This window comes from Dicentrarchus labrax, unplaced genomic scaffold, assembly GCF_905237075.1.
Source record: "Dicentrarchus labrax unplaced genomic scaffold, dlabrax2021, whole genome shotgun sequence".
In the NCBI taxonomy this organism is placed as follows: domain Eukaryota; kingdom Metazoa; phylum Chordata; class Actinopteri; family Moronidae; genus Dicentrarchus; species Dicentrarchus labrax.
The window spans coordinates 26,916,123-26,935,482 of NW_026136707.1; the positions used below are offsets into that span (position 1 = coordinate 26,916,123).

General features: G+C 39.2%; 1 protein-coding gene across 5 annotated transcripts in view; it reads left to right on the forward strand.

Annotated features, from left to right (window-relative positions):
* Positions 1 to 19,360, forward strand: part of grik2 (glutamate receptor, ionotropic, kainate 2) — a 261,749-nt gene that overhangs the window by 215,614 nt on the left and 26,775 nt on the right. For all 5 annotated transcript variants that reach the window (XM_051407269.1, XM_051407264.1, XM_051407267.1 and 2 more), the window contains one exon: positions 9,582 to 9,807. In XM_051407269.1, coding sequence (XP_051263229.1) covers positions 9,582 to 9,807 — 226 coding nt within the window. The remainder of the gene's footprint in view (positions 1 to 9,581; positions 9,808 to 19,360) is intronic.

The window sequence follows — 19,360 nt, forward strand, 5'->3', positions numbered from 1 at the left end:
GCTGGCTTGAACGCAGTTATAATATCACAGTCGTTATCTCGAGATCTCAAATAAATTATATCATTATCTCGGGAAAACAAAGTTTTGTTATCTCAAGATCTCGAGATAATTAACTCGTTATCACGGGAAAACGGAGGAAATAAAATGTATGAATACATGGCCCTTTAGGGCTTCCGTACCATAGGACACATTATAAAATGTTTCTTAAGTCTGCACAATGGCAATACTGGACCTAGAAAAAGTCATAGATTATAATTTTCTTATGGAATCCATATTGTAACAATCCAAAAATGATGAAGATCTGGAATTCCTAACCTATTGTTCTAGAGCTGTTTTCCTGGAAAATAATTTTTAAAAGGCTACCCCTACTGACTAAAAACAGCAGGTTAGGAAAAACTAGCCTGATACTTAGATTTGAAATGTTGAAATGGCTAAATGTTTTGCGCTGGCACCGATGTGCTCCATGTAGCTGCTCAGCCTCTCACATCTTGGATGAGAAAAGAAACAGTCTGAGTTTCAACCAGGCAGAGATGCTTATCTTTGTAGATTTCTTTTTTTTCCCTGGCATAAAAAGGCAAATAAATATCAACAATAAAACAATGGTATCAGCCCAGAATTTCCCAATTGGTGCATTCCTGATATAGATATAGAACTCATAGCTGTTGTCATATATGAAAATGAATTTAGGTACTAATGCTGCTTGACAATCAAGATCAACTTCTTTGTTTAGTCAAACAAAATGAAAGTACAATGTACGAAGTACAAATACGTAAATAACTTAAATGAACAAATATCAGACCTACGTAACAGCAGAGTTTAACATGAGATGCAGCGGTTGCCTCTGTCTGAATCATGAATCCTCTTATTCTTTATTGGAGTATTAATGAGTTCAGGCAGATGCACAGGGGCAGTTGTCCTCCACTGAGTAAACATTCTGTTCACACATCCTGTCCGAGGTTTAAAACACACTGTTGTGATGATGGATAGAGTGTTTTGATTGGATTTATCATCAGTCTTGATTCAGTGCAGCGCACACACAGACGATGTGCGCATGCATCACAATCACCATTCAAACTATGGCAAAATATGACAAAATACCTACTGTTTGGGTAATTATTGACTTCTGCCATAAATACAACTCTAATGGTGACTAATTATGTAAATGTCTGCACGGGATAGTCTCTGAAGCATTGAAGCGTGTCACTCGTCTTCCTAGCAGGGACATTCCCAATGGACTGTCGCTACAATAACACTGAATAATTTAATAAGCAAACACACACTGCTGCTATGTCTTCCTTGTTAGCTAATAAAATCACATCGTATTAAAGGCAGTGCAGGTTTTTCGCTTTGTGTGTATAATGGAGCAATGGCCGTCAGAGTGTGTGACAGTAGCCTTTCACATAGCCATGGCACTGAGCTCCATGTCCCCAGGCTATACATGAATTGTTTTGTATTAGGCATTAGAAAAAGGAGAGGAACGCCTCGCCTCCAGCATGGTGATTAAATCAGGCAGTTAAAGCTTATTGAGATGATATTCCTGATACCTGAGATAGGAGAGAGGCAGGGTATGAAAGAAAAAATCTGGTATATTCTCTGACTTGCTCCAGATGATGACTGTATGATCCAGTGTTTATGATACATGAATACAATTCACAAGAAAATATCAGAATATTACATCGTATTCTATATTTATAATGGTAGAATGATAAAATGTTGTTTTTCCAAAAACTATTTCTGTGTAACAATTCACGGTACTTAACAAACCTAGGGGAAAAGTACATATGCTGAATATGATTAAACAGGTGGAACAGATACCTGCCATGAACAGACATTGCCAGATCACTGCCTAAAATGGCTGTAACCTTCATAAAAACACAGACAGTCTCTCCCTCAGCCTCGTTATAATTTAAATTAAAATTATTTATTTACATAAGAGATCATTCAGATGCATTGTTGCATATATATATATATATAAATGCAAATCAAATGAGATCATGTCCAACCTGAACGGCACACAGGAATCAAAAGGAATATTTTTCACTTCCGTTAATATTGCGAGATTAAACACCGGTGTCTGGCAAAATTAACTGACAAAAAAACATTAAGTCGTAATCAGTGTTGGGCAGCAAGGCATTACTAGTAGTAATATTACAGTAATAAAGTTACTTTCCCCAGGAACTAGTCGTGTAACTAATTACTAATAAATGTCAGTAATAGTATTACAGTTACTACCCCCCAAAAAAAAAAAAAAAAAAACTAGTTACTTTTGTAATCAAATCACATCCTTGGATTAATTTTTGTAATCATGGAGGGTACTAGCTTTGAAGGTGGAAATATTTATATTCAGCAGCTGGAAATATTTAGTTCATAATTTCAGCCTGATATTGCACTCGGTGTATCAGAAGTTGCAATGTTTATTAGAAACGTATATACAGAACAGCTTATAATTGAGCTTTGATTCTAGACAAGCAGAGTATCTCAAAAGGTCTGCTGAGAATACGCGGCTGGTCTATTTTTGATAAAAGCTATGGCCCACTCACATCAAGCAGCACAGAGCAGACCACATTGGCAGGAAGTCCGACTGAGAAATGTCGTAGAGAATCCAGTCATTTATTGAGTGCACACTCCGGATTGAATTTCTCACTAGATCAACAATGTGGCACCAGGCCAGATGTCAATCAGCTAGAGGCAGGTAAGAGGAGATTTGAAGCGGAGAAACACACTGTTTTGCATCCTTTTAAAGGACAAAATACACCAGTAAACAATGCCAGGCAGGCAGGCCACTCTACTTCTAGAACATTCTCTGTGGGATTTTAAGATGTGCGGATCATAGAGCCAAACCATGTTGCAGACGAGTTGTTATAAAGCCGATGGAATTTGGGGGTTAGATTAAATTCTGGTGAATCTCAGACAGACGCTAAAGGGTACCCTATACTTCAATATGAAACGCCAAAGGGCAGTGACAAAACGTTGGTATTTGTCTAGAAATGAGAACAAAACTGCCAACCCAAACAACACTGTAGAGGCAGAACACCTTAGCAGAGGTCTGTACTCTCTGAATGCCCTTCTAGTTATATAATATGTTCTTTACATTGGGCATTAATTGCTTTAATATCCTTTCCCTTCATATTTTATATATCTTTCTCCAAATTTCCCTGCAAGGATAATTAAGGTTTCATTCCATCTCATGTGAAATAGACACTGTAGGAGATAAAGAAGCAATGTGGTTCCTCTTCAGCTCTACATTCTTGTATCTGATCTGCTGCTGTTACAGTCAACTTTCTTGCAGGTCGAGCTGACAAAGCTACAAATGTGACTATGAGTGCAGAATTGGTTTTCCTTTTATAGCCACTTGTGTTTAGTGTCAACAGTGTATCATAAACAGTACGCGTAAAATCTGGCGTGAGAGAACGCTTCATAAAAGCAAAGTTGTTGTTTGTGCTGACAAAAACTGTGCGCCATTTCCCTCCGCTCTCTGGATTCTTTTGATTAGGGCCCTTTGAAAAATATGCAAACCACTTTGGCAAGCAGCAAGCACCGAGTCCTGACAAAGGACTAACAGAGTGTGTGTGTTGTTGATGACAATTCAAGGCTACACACACACACACACACACACACATACACACATAAACAAACTAAATACTGTATGCACAAATCCACTTTGTGTGTACTCACTCAGTTTTACTAAGATAAAATGTGCTCAGGAACAGAAACCAAGAATCTACAGTATGAATACACACAGTAGCACAGACATGATCACACACAAACACACATGCTGCTTAATAGTCCACTTCCTCTTCTTTTTACTCTAAAGAAACTGGAAACATGAAACACATCACTTCCTGTGACAGAAAAAGAGATGAAAAAGAGATACTGGGTGTTTACAGAAGCAATCTGGACGACTTCTATTATCTGAAGGTTAGATGCCTATTGTGTGACAGCAGCCCAACATCAAACAGCAGACACATAGCTAGATAATTAACTGATAGTAAATCATGTTATACTAACTTCAAAAATAGATTCAGTGTGAAGTTACTCAACACAACAAGTTATCGTTTTTTAAATTAAAAAATGTCCTTCTTAGGTCTGTCTGTGTATAGTTTTCATTATGCAGGAACAAAGCTATGGCATGCAAATTTCTGTTAAGTTTCATGATAATTCAACATGTAGTTTCTGACGTGCACATGCATTACCGACAGAAGCCCAAAAAGTCTAGAACCAGCTTCACAGGTTTTTCATTAGGTCCAGTGTGTAGGATTTAGTGGCATCTTGTGGTAAAGTTGCAGATTGCAACCATTTGAATACAGCTCAGCCTTCTAAGCTTGCAGGAGAAACTATGGTGGCCTTGCAAAACCGCAAAAGTTCCTATCTCGAGCCAGTGTTTGGTTTGTCCGTTCTGGGCTACTGTAGAAACAAGGCGGTCAACATGGTGGACTCCAGAGAAGACCTGCTCCTTCTGTAGATAAAAACGGCTCACTCTTAGGTAACACAACACAAAAAAAAAAAAAAACTGGCTATAGATAGGGCTGTATGCACTTTTCACACGCTCCACAGCTACCGTAGGTTCTATCTTCAAGACTGAGCTCAGAGGGAGCAGGTCTTCTATGATTCAACCATGTTGAACCGCCGTGTTTCTACTGTTGCCCAGAATGGCCAAACCAGACACTGGCTCTCGATAGGGTCTTTTGAGTTTTTTGTGAGTTTTCAGGCCACCATAGTTTCTCTTACATGCTTGGAAGGCGAACTGTTTCGGTTAGTTGCAATCTGCAACTTCACCACTAGAGCCACTGAATTCTACACTCTGGTCGTTTAAATAGTGACCATTTCTGCAGCATGTGTTAAACAGATACAGGCAGGCAGATAAAATAAGTATAAATCCATAAAACGCAAAAACAGAAAAAAGGGAAAAGGTAACCAGAAAGAATAAACACACAGGTGAGGGGAAGGATAACAAGACAGGTGAAAATAATCACGGTGAGGTAAACAGTCAAACCTGGAGGGGAAACAGACAAAGACAGGAAGTGGAGCAAAACAAGACAACAGAAGAGGAAAAGGACAAAATAAAATAGGAAACAACTAAAGAAGAGAATAGTTTCTCCGTCGTTCTTGGAATTCTATCGCTAGATGCCACTAAATCCTACACACTTGACTCACTGAAATCCAATTTGAAATACATTTTTACATTTGTAATATTTTGCTTCAGTATCAACCTGCTATATACTGCTAATCTGTTCATACTGTAAATATCTAATAGCTGTATATATCTTAGTGTATTCACCTCACTCTATTCATTCTGTTAATACTTAATGGAAATATCCTGCTAGTATATTCATATATATATCAATAATGTTTTTTTTATATATATATCCATGTACATATGCACATTACTCTGCACTATACTTCTTTGCACTTTTGGTTAGATGCTTAACTACATTTTGTTGTCTAGTACCTGTACTTGTGCAATGACAATAAAGTTAAATCTAATCTAATATAATCTAATCTAGTTACATTCGTGAACGCAGCGCAAGCATACATTTGTGATTAGTTATGAGCTAAGCTGTGATGGTAAGATAGTATGTGGAGGTAAAAACACTGCCATTGTGGATCCAAATGGGAACTACTGGGAAGAGAAGTGTGGATCAGAAGAACCACTATTTCACCAGGTTAGCTCTGGTTCATGAATCACCCACAGTCAACAATAACTAATCTTCGCATCTTAAATAAACCTGCCTCCTGCGTGAACTGTCAGTAGCTGAATAGGGTCAGCCTATGCTACTGTATTTTAATGTTGGTTATAATGGTTGCTGTGTTTTAGCTTCAACACAAATTCAACAAAGTTTATTCTGACACTCACACACTGAACCTTCCCAATCATAGTTTAATAAAGTGACTATACATATATTTATTTTCTAACTCAAAAAAGTTCCTCTTTTAAAGAACTTTGGAGATGTTAACAGTAAACCCCACAGCATTAATCTGCTCTACTCTTGATGAATATCACAAAGTAAATATAGTCTTGCATCTCTAATAACATTATCATGTTAAATGAGTCTGCCCTCTTTAAGTCTACTATTTGATTTTACAGAAGTGGGAATCATCCCACCAAAAGTGCACAGTAATCATACTGTGCACTTTTGTTTCCTGTTCCCCAAGATCCTGGAGCACCGCTTTAGTTTGATTTGTTATTTTGTTGACTCGGCACTGTTGGCCAGAAAATAGGCTCCATGGCTACTGTAAGCTGTTACGTGATGTTTCAGGACTTGCTGACCCAAACCCGCTCCTCTCCTCTATTCGCACAGCTCAGAGAAGTGAAGCAAATAGAACAATTAATGTCTTGTTTTCAGAGGAGAAGCTGAACTTTCTGTGGAGGGGTGGAATAGCTGTCTAACAGGGCCTGCAGGGGATTTCTCTGAATGGGAAGTTGAGGTTTGTGCTAGGAATTTAAATGTAGGTTTTTTACATAAAATAGAAACTGAGTAGAATGCTTTTTTAAGACCTTATGCTGTGGATGCTTATTCAAATGTCTCCACTGCTCAATAGCTAGGACATAAAGACATTTATATATGGGGGACAAAATAACGGAGAACAATGTGAAATATGAAGTTACTTAGTTAAACATTAAAACAGACCTGACACAAAGTTTAAGCATCAGGTTTGTGTTACCTATATCAATCACACCTTTTCACAAACAGGTCTCACTCCCAAGTCTTCGAATACAGCAGCTTCGTCAGTGTCAATCTGCTTCAAAATTACCCTGTAGGTACCAGAAGAGTACCAGAAGTCAGAAGAGGTAGTATAAAGAGCGAAAAAGTCCTCATATGGAGGTGGTGGGGTGGATGGATGGCTTAAACCAGTGCCTCAATTCGACCAAAGCAGGTGCCAGTACCCTAATTCAGCAGAACCCTAACCACAACGACTAGGTCAGAGCATCTCCAAACCTGCAGCTCTTGTGGGGTGTTCCAGGTCTGCAGTAGTCAGTACCTATCAAAAGTGCTCCAAGGAAGGAAAAGAACTGGGGACAGGGTCATGGGCTGAAACACTTAATGCTGGTTCTGATAGACAGGTGTCAGAACACACAGTGCATCACAGTTTGCTGGTATGGGCTGCAGAACATTATGAACACCAGGGTGCCCAGGTACTCAGAATGTTATGGCTGATCGGCTTATGTTTACACAGGAACACAGTTATGTAGGCAAAATGTTGCCTCTGATTGGCTCTAACCTTAACCAAATAAACCAGTGAAGGAAACAAACACTAGCCAATCAGGGCAGAGTGTTATGCAGCTGTTAGTGCCAGTACTCAGTAACAGTAACTACTGACCCATTTCATGTATTGGCTTAAACAAACAAAGGACTTTAACCCTGGATGCCGCTGTTTGTGTCCAATGTGAAGCCAAAAGTAAACAATTTATTTTAAGAAATGTGCGTAAGTCAACTTATGTAACATATTTAAGTTACATCAGGTGCGTTACGTTAGTTACGACCTTTTGCTAAACCTAACCAAATCTGTGACACAGAAAAGTCCAGTGTGAAACAGCTGGAACAGAGTAGCAAGAAGATGATCCAACCTAACACCAAAAAAGGGGTTTTTGGTCAATAACTCTGACTGTAAGAATTTTCTTCAATTTAAAGCTTCATTCTAAACCAACTGATCTAATTTATTTTTCAAGGAAGATTAGTAAATGCTCATATCACCATTCATTATGATTGTTGATGATGATGAACAATAGAACAAAAAGTTTCAGTCACAGGATTCTTTTAGCAGGAAAAGACAATAGTAGGTGAGATACAAATATAATTGTTGAGGTCATATATTTTATTTTACATGTTAATATTGACATCCTTACCAGATTTATTGGTTTAAAACAGCTCAACGCACCAAGCAATGTTTATATTTGCTCATGCAAATGATAATTTCAATGCAAATTTGTTGCGACTTTAATGCTATTCGGATATTATGAAATAATGTGCCTTCCCAAACCCATACTGAATTGATAAGCTGAATCAACTGATCAACAAAAGGATCAGATACTGTATCCTGTCAGTCTTGAATGTGTCTTGGTGTGAGCAATCACATGACAGAAACCAGCTAACACACAGTATAAAGATTCACTCAAGCAGTAATAGAGAGGATTACTCACTCTCCCTGCTGATCTAACTAAGGCTGAGGTTTTGGCTGGTTCTTTTCTCCCCATCACCCCACATCACTCACCACTGCCTAACATACAGCTGGGGGCCTTTCAGCTCCCAGTGACTGTGATTTCCAAAATGCCTAAAATCTACAGCACAGATCTGAATTCAGGAGGAGATTGTATAGCATTGCTAAACTGCAGCCACTTCAATATGATGGAGGATTAAACTGCAATGTTTTTCCAGATGTGTGAAAAAAAAGAAGACAGCATTCTCCAACAGAGGCAGGCAGATGAAAACTTTATCACACAGGTGATGACATGAGAGGATGAGACAGCAAAGAGCATTTTTTGGAACTGGTTACTGACGGAGCTGGAGTATTCAGATTCAGTCTGATTAAACAAAAAGAATGTGACATATTCTGCAGCGTTATGGATGGATTCATTTGGACTTGCCTGCTATTTCGGGTTGACAGCTATTCGCCGCGTGTGCCCGTCGCATTTTCAAGATCTCTCTTATGGTTTAAGCGTAATCAGCTCTGAATCCCTGTGTGGGGGCTCTGGGAAGCGCACCGTGGCTCTCTGCCTGACTTGAAGTGTAGGTGGTTATCTGACTCTCCATGTATTCACAGCCACTGCTCTCGCCTTATCAGCAGTCTGAAGCTTGCATGCTCAATCGCCTGATTTGTCAAGGGTGACTCTGAAAGATTCTGATAGGCACTCCGCAAATCACCCAGTTGATCTAAAATATCGACCAGCCACAAAAAGTCATTACACACAATAATGGCGGGCAGGACCTTGAAGATGTGACTTAATTAGGTTTCAAATGGCTTCAAAAATGCCTTCAAATCCGCTTCCCTGGAGAGTAATGCGCTCTTGGATTTTTCTCCGTGATTACAGGTGTAGAAAGCGAGGCACACTGCTACTGACAATGCTGCTGCTGCCCCTAACTATATGTGATAGCAGCAGCACAGACAGCAGAGATGTGCCGGTTGCACAAAATCACACCACTGCCGCTGTTTAGCATGCTCATCTGCTTCAGCCTATATTCTCCTCGCAAGCAATAATGACTGAGGCAGACAGAAGGCATATATTGCTGCTGGAGCTGCAAAAAAAAAAGTTCTGTTGAAGCAAATTTTCTTAATGAAATTTGGGAAATAATTGAATGTAAATGTCTCTGCAGGCCTTGATAGAGCTACGTACATTGGCAGTATTTAAATGAGTGATGTGAATGCTCTGCCTGTCATTGTTTCTTTTATTCACTCTGAACATTAGGTGCTGCTGGTACAAAAATAATTCTTCATTAACCTCCAACCTAGAACTTCACATCCATCAAAACACAGTACTGCTTTCTACCATGAATGAATGAGACATGGTTTGATTTTATATTGCTTTAAGTCTATGTAGATTCCCTTTTCTTACTCACAATGCCAATCTCTGTCTCCTCTCACAGAAAACAAAGATCTCCACGTATGATAAGATGTGGGAGTTCATGAGCAGCCGGAGACACTCGGTGATGGTGAAGAACATCGAGGAAGGCATTCACCGTGTGCTCACCTCAGACTACGCGTTCCTCATGGAATCCACCACCATCGAGTTTGTCACACAGCGCAACTGCAACCTTACCCAGATCGGAGGCCTCATTGATTCCAGAGCCTACGGGGTCGGCACTCCAATGGGTATGTATGTAATTACAATACATCATGTTTCGCTGAGGCAAAGCACAGGTTCTTTTTGGGCAAAGCTGCACTTTTAAGTGTCACAATGAGAGGCACTGTAGCAGGCAGTGACGGGGCAAAACTGCCTTCCTAGAATTGTGCTTCCTATCTGTCCTTCGCAACTGTCATTGTAGCCAACTTCATCTAATGTTTCGCTGCGTCAACACATTGACACAAACTGGGTATGTACAATCATATCATGATCAGGGAAGCAGTCTTAGGTAACTGTTTGGAAAAGGGCAAGCGCTTTCAAAAAATATTTTTTATCGGCGATTTTATGAGCCTGGAATGCAACAATTCTGGTGACAATTCAGTTCAACAAACTATTAACATCAGTCAAAAGTCTTAAAGAAAAGCCTTCCGTGCCATTCTTTGCTCTTCTTTCAATGAAGAAATACTGTCCACTTCTGACAGAACTGCAGCCGCCATTGTTGTTTTTGCAGTGTCTTCTTGCTGCAGGAAGAGTCCTAGCTAGCTCCGACCCCTGTAGCTGCCAGTACTGTTTGAGTTTCTGTTTGCGATGGCCTTTGCCATCACTGTATGAATGTAGTATAAAAGCAATTTCAATGATTGGAACTAGGAAGGCGTCATACAAGCACAACCTATTTACCATTCAAAACCTGGGTACTCAGCATGTGCATTCCAGGGTTCATTATCATTTCAAAATATTTTGTGCATTTTAAACGTTTGATTCTTCCATGCTTCACCAGATGACATGGTAATGACTGATAATCCTCCCTAGTAAAGCTGTCTCCAAATAGAACCAGGAATTTAGTAGTAGATCAAATGATGGAACAAAAACATGATCCTATCTAGGTCATGAACATTTCTATAAAATTTTGTAAACTCTAAACTGTGTAAACTGTATTCTGGCACGTTTACGCTGTAATACATCCCTGAGGGTAACCCATGTGGAGGAATACTTCTGGGGCTATCTCCAGCAGGCAGAGTGTAACAGTGTAACATAAATAGAGGGATGAATGGGGAGGGTGGCACATTACACGTTGTGCATGCGGAGGTGCAACATTTGATTACGGGGCTCAGCGGCAGATTGTCATAATCCTGTTACAAACGCAGCGAGAAGAAAAACTCTGGTTAAGTACCTGCAGAATTACAACTGGCAGATAATCTAACACGATGACCTCATGCTAAAGACTGCTCTTAATCACAATCATTCACAGAAAGGAGATTGTAAAATACTAGTGTTAATGTCTCCTGCAAACAGGGCTTCTGAGCAACATGCTGTATAAATGAATGCCAGTCTAATGAACCTGAAGCTTGAAAGCAATGGCTACTTGAAGTACATGTCCTGTTAAGGCACACTAATTTCATAAAATAGCTGGTCTCTTAACTGTTTTAGTAAATAAATTGCATTTTTTCGGGACTATTTGGTGCTCTAGTGAGTATTTGGGGCAGCGGATGGTGTATATGTGATTGAGTCCAAATAAACAGCGTGTGTGTTCATGGTAATGAAGGAACATCTCACCCAGTGCAAAAGTGCGACTCATTGATGCGTTTTTAATAGTTTTTCGGCAACAATCGAGCTATATGACACAGAGAAAGAAGATACAGCACGTTTTGATATGTATGTATATGCAGTAGAATCATTGCATTTTTGGTTTGGGTCTTTTCACAGGATTTGTACACAGTAATAAAATAAAGAATATCACCATAATTGTGCTTTGAAAGTGATGTGGTGTTTAAGTGTGGTGGATCATCTGATAGTAATTTTCACTGAATAATTTTGGGGATCCAGGATTGTTTACATACCGCGTAACCCGTAACATTGAGTTTTACCCTTTTATTCCACTTTAAGTAGCTTTAAAGTTGTCAAAACCACCTTTTCCCCCTCTCTCTGACAGTATCACATGTTGTGCATTGACTACTTCTTTACATAGCGTTTACGTTAAATGTGAGCCTATCTTGACTTCACCCATTGGTTTGTGGCATACCATTTTGAGGTTTCAAGTTTGGCATTATGGCCATCACCATGTTGATGTTTTTGGAGCCAGCAGTGGTGGCGTACTTCAGGTTGAGCTGCTCTCATTGGCTTAGTTTCATCTTATCCATAGCAGGAAACAATGGCAGATATTTAATCAGCACCACCTAGTTTGACAGTGTGATCTGAGTTTCAGACTCACTGAGAATGACTTATCAATCACAAGGTAGCTACTCCCTAAAGCATACCCTGCTCTATCGTCTATTTTACTCTAAATGGGACCATTATTTACTAAATGAACATCATGCTGTATGGAAGGAGACTGAAACTAGAGACTGAGACCATAAAATCATTAGGAAACTGTTTACTGAGCTCATAAATCAAGTGAGAAGTAGGCTCATTTCCCCATAAGACTCAATACTATGAGACCTCTTTTTTGCAGCCGACAGAGCTCCCCCTGCTGGCCATTAGAAAGAATGCTTTAAGACACTTCCACATTGGGTTCATTTCACAGACCCGGAAGCTTTGTCCACTGATTATATACTGTCAGTGGTTTACAATGTATTAAAAAATGGCTGCACCATTCCATCAAATTGTGTGTTTGCCCAATTTCCGTCTGCAATCACCACTAGAATAATAACAAAAAAAGTAGTTAAATACTCAGACATTTTGACACAAAAATTGTCACATTTAAAGAGATTATCTATAATCAGCGACTCCAGTCCAAAAAATCATCAGCATCCACCTTCAAAAATCTCCCCTTGTGGAGGATAGATAATATCCGCTGGCTGTATCCTTCTGACAAATCATGGAGATGTCCTCTGGGACCGTGAGCATTGGCAAGGTCATTTGCTGCTGTTTGTGTATGTGGTCAACCACAGAAGGTAATTTGAGTGACTGTTTTGCTGTGTGTGAAAACAGTGGAGGTGGGCTATATTTGCTTTGGGTGATTGCATTTCCTGACTGATGTGCTCCTTTTGATGGTTTGCTACAGTATGTGAACGTTTGCCTGTTTGCTGTTCTGCATGCATGCCTAGGTGACTGCACACTTGACTACGGCATAAAACTTACATTGCATATTTTACTGTGACTGTATACATAACAGTATATTAAAAATGTATTCGTATTAAACATGTATGTGTGTGTGTGTGTGTGTTACTGAAAGGAAGACAGGAAGCTCAAGAGGTTGAAGGGAAAGTGAGTGCTCGTCCATAGCAGCTTGTGCACTGCACAGATTGTCCGTAGTGAAGAAGGGAGGGGTGTTAGCATCATTACTCCCCGGTGGCCCATTCACATGCAGTCAGAACAAGGTATTTAAATTGCTAATCCTACCCTTTTAGTACCCTTTACCATATGTGGCCTGTATTCCCATGTAGCTGGGACCATTTAGCATATATCTCATTGACTTGACCGGAGAGTAGGTGTCGGCCTGCATTAGTACTCGGGCCCTGATAGAGCCACAGCACTCAACGTGTGGCCCCTTGGCAGCTCCCTCAGCTCAGTAATGGACAGACTTATTTCACCTCACAGCTGTTAGTCATTGCTAATGGTGTGTTTACTACATAAAACCTCTGCTAGCCAATTGTATCGATCTCATTTAAACATATTAAGGGCTGTTGTAGTGGATCCTGTGTGTGTATCAGGAGACGTTCACTACTGTTGATTTGTTTAAGATAACTGTATAGATTTGTGGCCTGGGGAACCTTTTTTAAATGAACAAAACATTTAAAATGCCATCATAGAAACTTTTCCAGGAGGCCAGAACCCATTTTAGGAACACAGAAACTTTACCGGACCTGTAGCTGTGGCTTAGCAGGTATAGAGGGTTGACTACTGATTTCAAGGTTGACGGCAACATGCTTAAGTGTCCTTGAGCAAGACACTGAAGCCCAACTGCTCCCAATGATTGGGGCAATGCCTTGCACGATATCTTGCAGCCATTGATGTGTGTAAAAGGGTCAATGAGAGGCAAATTGTAAATCGCTTTGAAGTCGTTTACCTGTGCTTCAACTGGTAGATTGAGGGTCTAACTTTAGTTTCTCAATCACAGTTCCTGACCCCAGAAAAGTCCCTGCTCTGAGGGTAGTACTACTACTGTAAAAAACAGGATTTGGACATTCTACCCAACAGAAACAATATTTATAATTGCTAACTTGACTGTATAATGACAACATGTTGAAAATGTGATACTGCCATGGTGGACCAGCATGTATATTACACATTCGGTGTGATACCGGGTTAAATACATAACCCAACACACATGAATGCAACAAAATACAAAAATGTAAGAACAGTGATGGTGGTTGATCATTGTGTCTATATTGGCCAGACAGGCATGACATTTGCTGTGAATATTTATAGTCCCCAGACGATGATGAAATCCTTTGAAAAAAATGCATGAAAAATATGGGGACATTTACTGGCCAATAATGAGAAGCAGCAATATTATGAAACTCAGACATGTATCTATGTATGTATGTACTGATTTATGGCATTTCAAGTTCCAGCATGTAACATTTAGAAAGATCTGTCAGAAAATAAGAATTGTTGTGTTTTTGTTACCTTAGAATAGCCTCTTCTACAGAGATGTTTCTACAGTACCCCAAAACCAAACCCTGGTTCTAGATAAGGGCTTGTGCGTTTTTGCAGCCACCATAGTTTCTCCTACACGCTTGGAAGACAAGTGGTTTCACTTTTGGTTGAAATCTGCAATGAATCTTACACACTGGTCCTTTAAATAGAGACCATCTCTGCATCATTTTTTAATAGATATGTCAAAGTGCATATTGTAATTAGAGGGATATCGTCAGATACTCCATGTTGTGGTTCTGAAATGAGAAAGTGGTATCAATGAATTCCTAATTATAACTGAATGAAAAGAAAACAGTTACGATGAATATATATATTCCACTTTTATCATGGCAGTTTCAATCTCTCATTTGCCCTAACGATCGCACCGTGGCTGTCTGCTGGGAATCAGGCAGGGGAATCTCTACCCTCCACAGTCTCACACTGTGAAGTTAAGATTAGTTTTTTTCATTCTCTCTTTAGCCTTGTATTTTTGGCAGTTTTTACGGTACTAGGTGCTCTGTAGTGGAGAGAGATTGTGTTCTCACTGATAACGACTCACAAGAATACTCCCTTTAGTTGTTTTCTTGTGATCATTTTCTGTGTTTATGTGTTTTTTTGACGGTGTATTTCCAATAGGTCATTAAACGCAATCTGTACTACCATCACAGGTTTTTTTTCCCCATTTTACACACATTTTGCAGCCACTGTCTCCTCCTCTGCCCTGAATGTGGTCTCAGGAGGCTCTGCATTATTCCTCATCCTTCCAGTCTCTTTGTCTCTCTCCCTGATGACTATCAATCTTCATTTAGCGTCATTAGGCTGCATTAATCAAACAGGGTAAGGGGGAAGTGTCTGTGCTGCTTGTCAGCAGGCTGCTGTCCTTCTAGCCATCTCTGTTGCTGCCTGCCAGGCTGCTTCGCCTCATAAAGAGGAAGGGTCCTGTATACATTTCTATGAGATAGAAGATGTCTGGCGCTGTGACCTGCAGCAACTTACCCCAACCCAAACCTCAACCCCTCAACTTCCCACCACTTTCACCACCTCCCAAGCACACTCTGGGATGCGTGTGATAGAGAAAGTATATTAGTCAGATAGCTCATGCAAAATGAAGATGCTGTAGGGACATCAATTCTCCGGAAGGCCCTTCATTTAAAAGCATTTACCATAGAGTATATCACCTCTATTGTGGGGATAACGGAGAGAGAAACTGAAAGAAGGGCTTATAGAGTAATTAATTATAAATACCTTATCAGATGGTTGCACAAAATAGGAAAAGCTGAAAAGACATTTGAATCATTAGCAATTAAACCCCATCTGGAAACCACAATTTCTCATGGGTAGTGTACTCACACCATGATCCATACGAGTATCCCTCCTAATTAAGATGAGACGAAGGTTTTGACGATTTGAAGAAGTCTTTATTTTAAAATCTTAATGGATACAACGCAGAGCTCATTGGATGGATCCAAAGCACACTCTGACACACTCTGATTCTGATGAAAACTGAAGTAAGAAAAGTTGGAGGTGAGTCACACCTTCAGCCTTCAGTTAGTTTGAGATCTCTGGAAGACAAACAGCATCTTTTTACGATATTTCGTAGCTGAAGCAAACACAACTGGACAAGTTTTGTAACATGATGGTCAAAAGTCATAAGATGGTCAAAGATGACACCAAGATTCTTAGCAGTAGGTTTCATCTTTGTGCATAATGGTCCAATAAACTGATCAACTGCAGTGACAAAATTGTCAGGTCCAATTAAAAGGATTTCAGTTTCGTCAGGACTTCAGCAGAAAATTGAGAGACATCCAGTGTGTGGTGGCAGCTAAGCAGTCATGGAGTTACTGGGTTTAGCAGAGAAGTCGATCTGTGTATCGTCGGCATAACAGTAGTATGAGACGTCTTGGAAGCGGCTGAACAAAAGACCCAGAGGAAGCATGTACAGGGAGAACAGAATTTGACCAAGACCCGACCCCTGAGGGACACCACACAGCAGGGGAGCAGAGAAGGACATATGTATATTTATGCAGACATTGAAGAATCTCTTAATCAAATGAAACCAGTTTAAAGCTGTACCAGGAATGCAAACCCATTTCTGTAATCTATCAAGTAAAAAGGCATGATCAATGGTATCAAAGGCAGCAGTCAGATCAAGAAGAATAAGGAGGAGGAACCTATATGATCGACACTTTTTAAAAAGATCTGTAGAGAGATAGGAGAATAATCAGACAGTAAAATGGGATGACTGAACAAGGCAGAAGGCAGTACGGTGAGGGGAAAATGAGACCTCAGAGCATCGATCTTGCCAATGAAAAAAGATAGGAATTTTTCACAGCGAGTAGAAGAGGGGGCATGAATAGCAGTAGGAGATGGAATTACAAGCTGGTTAATAGTAGTAAAGAAAAACCTTGGGTTATGTTTATTGCTAACAATCAGGTCAGAAAATTAGGCAGGTCGCGCATCTTTAATAGTCTGGTTCAATTTAAATAGTAATTCTTTCATGAAAAGGTGTTGGACTTTGGGTTTGGCCTTCCTATATTCCTTTCTTTGTTGTCTGATGTTAACATTGTAATTGTAGACAGACAGCACATGATTGATAGTGTGTGTGTCCTGATAGTGAGTGATACTTTAAATTAGGACAAATGACAAACATGATGGGAATAAATCAAGTTCCATCTATTAAAACTGCATAGGTGAAACTGGGTGCTCTTGACTGTTTTCCCTCAGGATCTCAATACATTGTTATTTTTAATAAAAAGTCATGAAAAAAACGGAATGATAAATTAAGCACATACGATACGGTACGATAAAAAGAATACTTTTGGGGTTTGCAGGGTCTGGGGCAGGATGAGGGTTAAAAGTGATGCAGAAATTAGATATAACAAGAAACCCCAAGATTACAAATGGAAAGAACTAGTGGAGCAAATTGAAAGCATGAAAAATTCACCTATAAAATCCATGGTACATAAAGGACAGAAAATGATGGCCTCCTTACGTGGCTTGTTTGAGCAGGACATTAGCCTATTTTGCCCGCAATTACAATAACCACATCATGTGTATCTGCATTCATTAGAAGGTGTCCATGCTGAGTAATAACGTAATGGTTGGACAGAAATCAAACGTATCATGAGTACTGCCCCAATTTAAGAAATTCTTACATACAAAAATGCATCTCATCTTCGAAAAGAAGTATGAATTTAGAGGAAGAAATCAAGAGAATATATTTATCATAGAATGCTTCCCAGCTTATGAAAATCCCCAGAATATAATCATTTTAAACACTTACACATATTTATTTGCCGCTCTCTGTGTTTGTTCCTGGTCTTAATATGCAAAACAAATCTCTCGATGTATTAAAAAGAGAGCAGAATTGCTCTTGGTGGGCTAAAAATACACATGTTCAGAGTGTCAGGCTTGCAGCGCATTTGAATTTCTATTTTTTTTTTCCTCACTGAGAGACAATGCATTAGGGATCTTTGTGCTATTACTCTGCTTTGATCTGGCAGATTACATCTATGTGTCTTATTCTGGATTCAGCGTGGCCTGTCACTTCGCTCTCCACTCTTCCCTGAATTGGAAGATTAAGCGTCTGTTTTATGGGCACACATGCAGAGGCCTGTTTTCAGCTCACAAATTAACATATTCTGTTTAGCAATGACAATGATAACAACACATTCCTCCATCTTACGTATCAGCCAACCAGACTCAGGAGAAAATGAACACTATGTCTGTGTCAGTCCCAGAGACATCTGAGTGATCTGACTTACAGTAATTCATCTTGTTAGTTAACAAAGCAATGTATGCAGCATTATGTTAATATTCACACAATAGCTTAGTGTCCTCATTTAGTTAATTTTTCTCATGTGATCAAATCTGATGATGACTAATAAATTTGAACAAAATTTCAGACATTTCTATCAGGACTACAAGGATATGATTAGTGAAATTAGATTATGTGCAATGAGAACTTGCATATGTATTTCATTTAAACAAATTTGAGTTTGTCAGAAAGTTGTCTGCTTAAAATGTATTTTTTATTAAACTAGAAATCTGTTGATAAATTAATTAATCATGAATTAGTTACTCAGGATAAAGTCCAACATGTGTGGTTACAGTCGCCTGTACTATATACCCCCACCCAACTCAAGATAATACCATTGCACATCCTTAACCAACACTATACATATAGAATCATCAAAAACATTTTGTATATTAGAATATTACACAAAGTTCTTGAATAGTGCAACAAAGTTCTTTCAAAAACAAGAAAAAGAAACTTGAAGCACTTACTGAGAAAAACAATAAAATGAGATATTAGATTGTCATCACATAGGAACCATTAAAGGCTCTGTATGTTTGTCGATAGTGACACCAGTGGCCGTTAAGTTAACTGCAGTCAGCATCCTGTTGCTTGCGCTTACTACGCACAGCCTAAATTTACTAGACTAGTGGTCAGCAACCGTTTCTATCAAAAGAGCAATTTTTGGCCAAATAGAGATAAAAATCTGTCTGAGCCGCAACACATGCAGTATTTGAGCCTTATAATGTTAATTTCACACCACAGATCAAGTATACCCGTAAACCAGCCACAGTGGTGGTCCATGCAATATTAAATTCTCTATTTTCCACTGAGTATTTTCTTTTTATGGATTGAAAATCCATAGCTAGCCTAGCCACTGCTATTAAGGTACCACAAAATATAGAGGAAAGAGTACCATGTCAGGATGTAACGTATGTTACACATTTTTGTTGAGGACATTTTGTAATTTCTTTTTTATTTGGTGTGTAATGGCTATACAGGTTACAATTTGAGAATGTCCAACACCAATGATAAATTTAAATGTTAAAAAAAAACATTAGTAATTTCCATATATTTTTTTGTCAATGTGCTTTTCAAGATACTCACAAACACTTGACAAGTTCAATAAAAAAGGTCCCAGAAAACTAAAACCACACTAAAGTTCGCAAAAAATGTGAAAGTTGTTGGCAATTAGACCCCATCGTGAC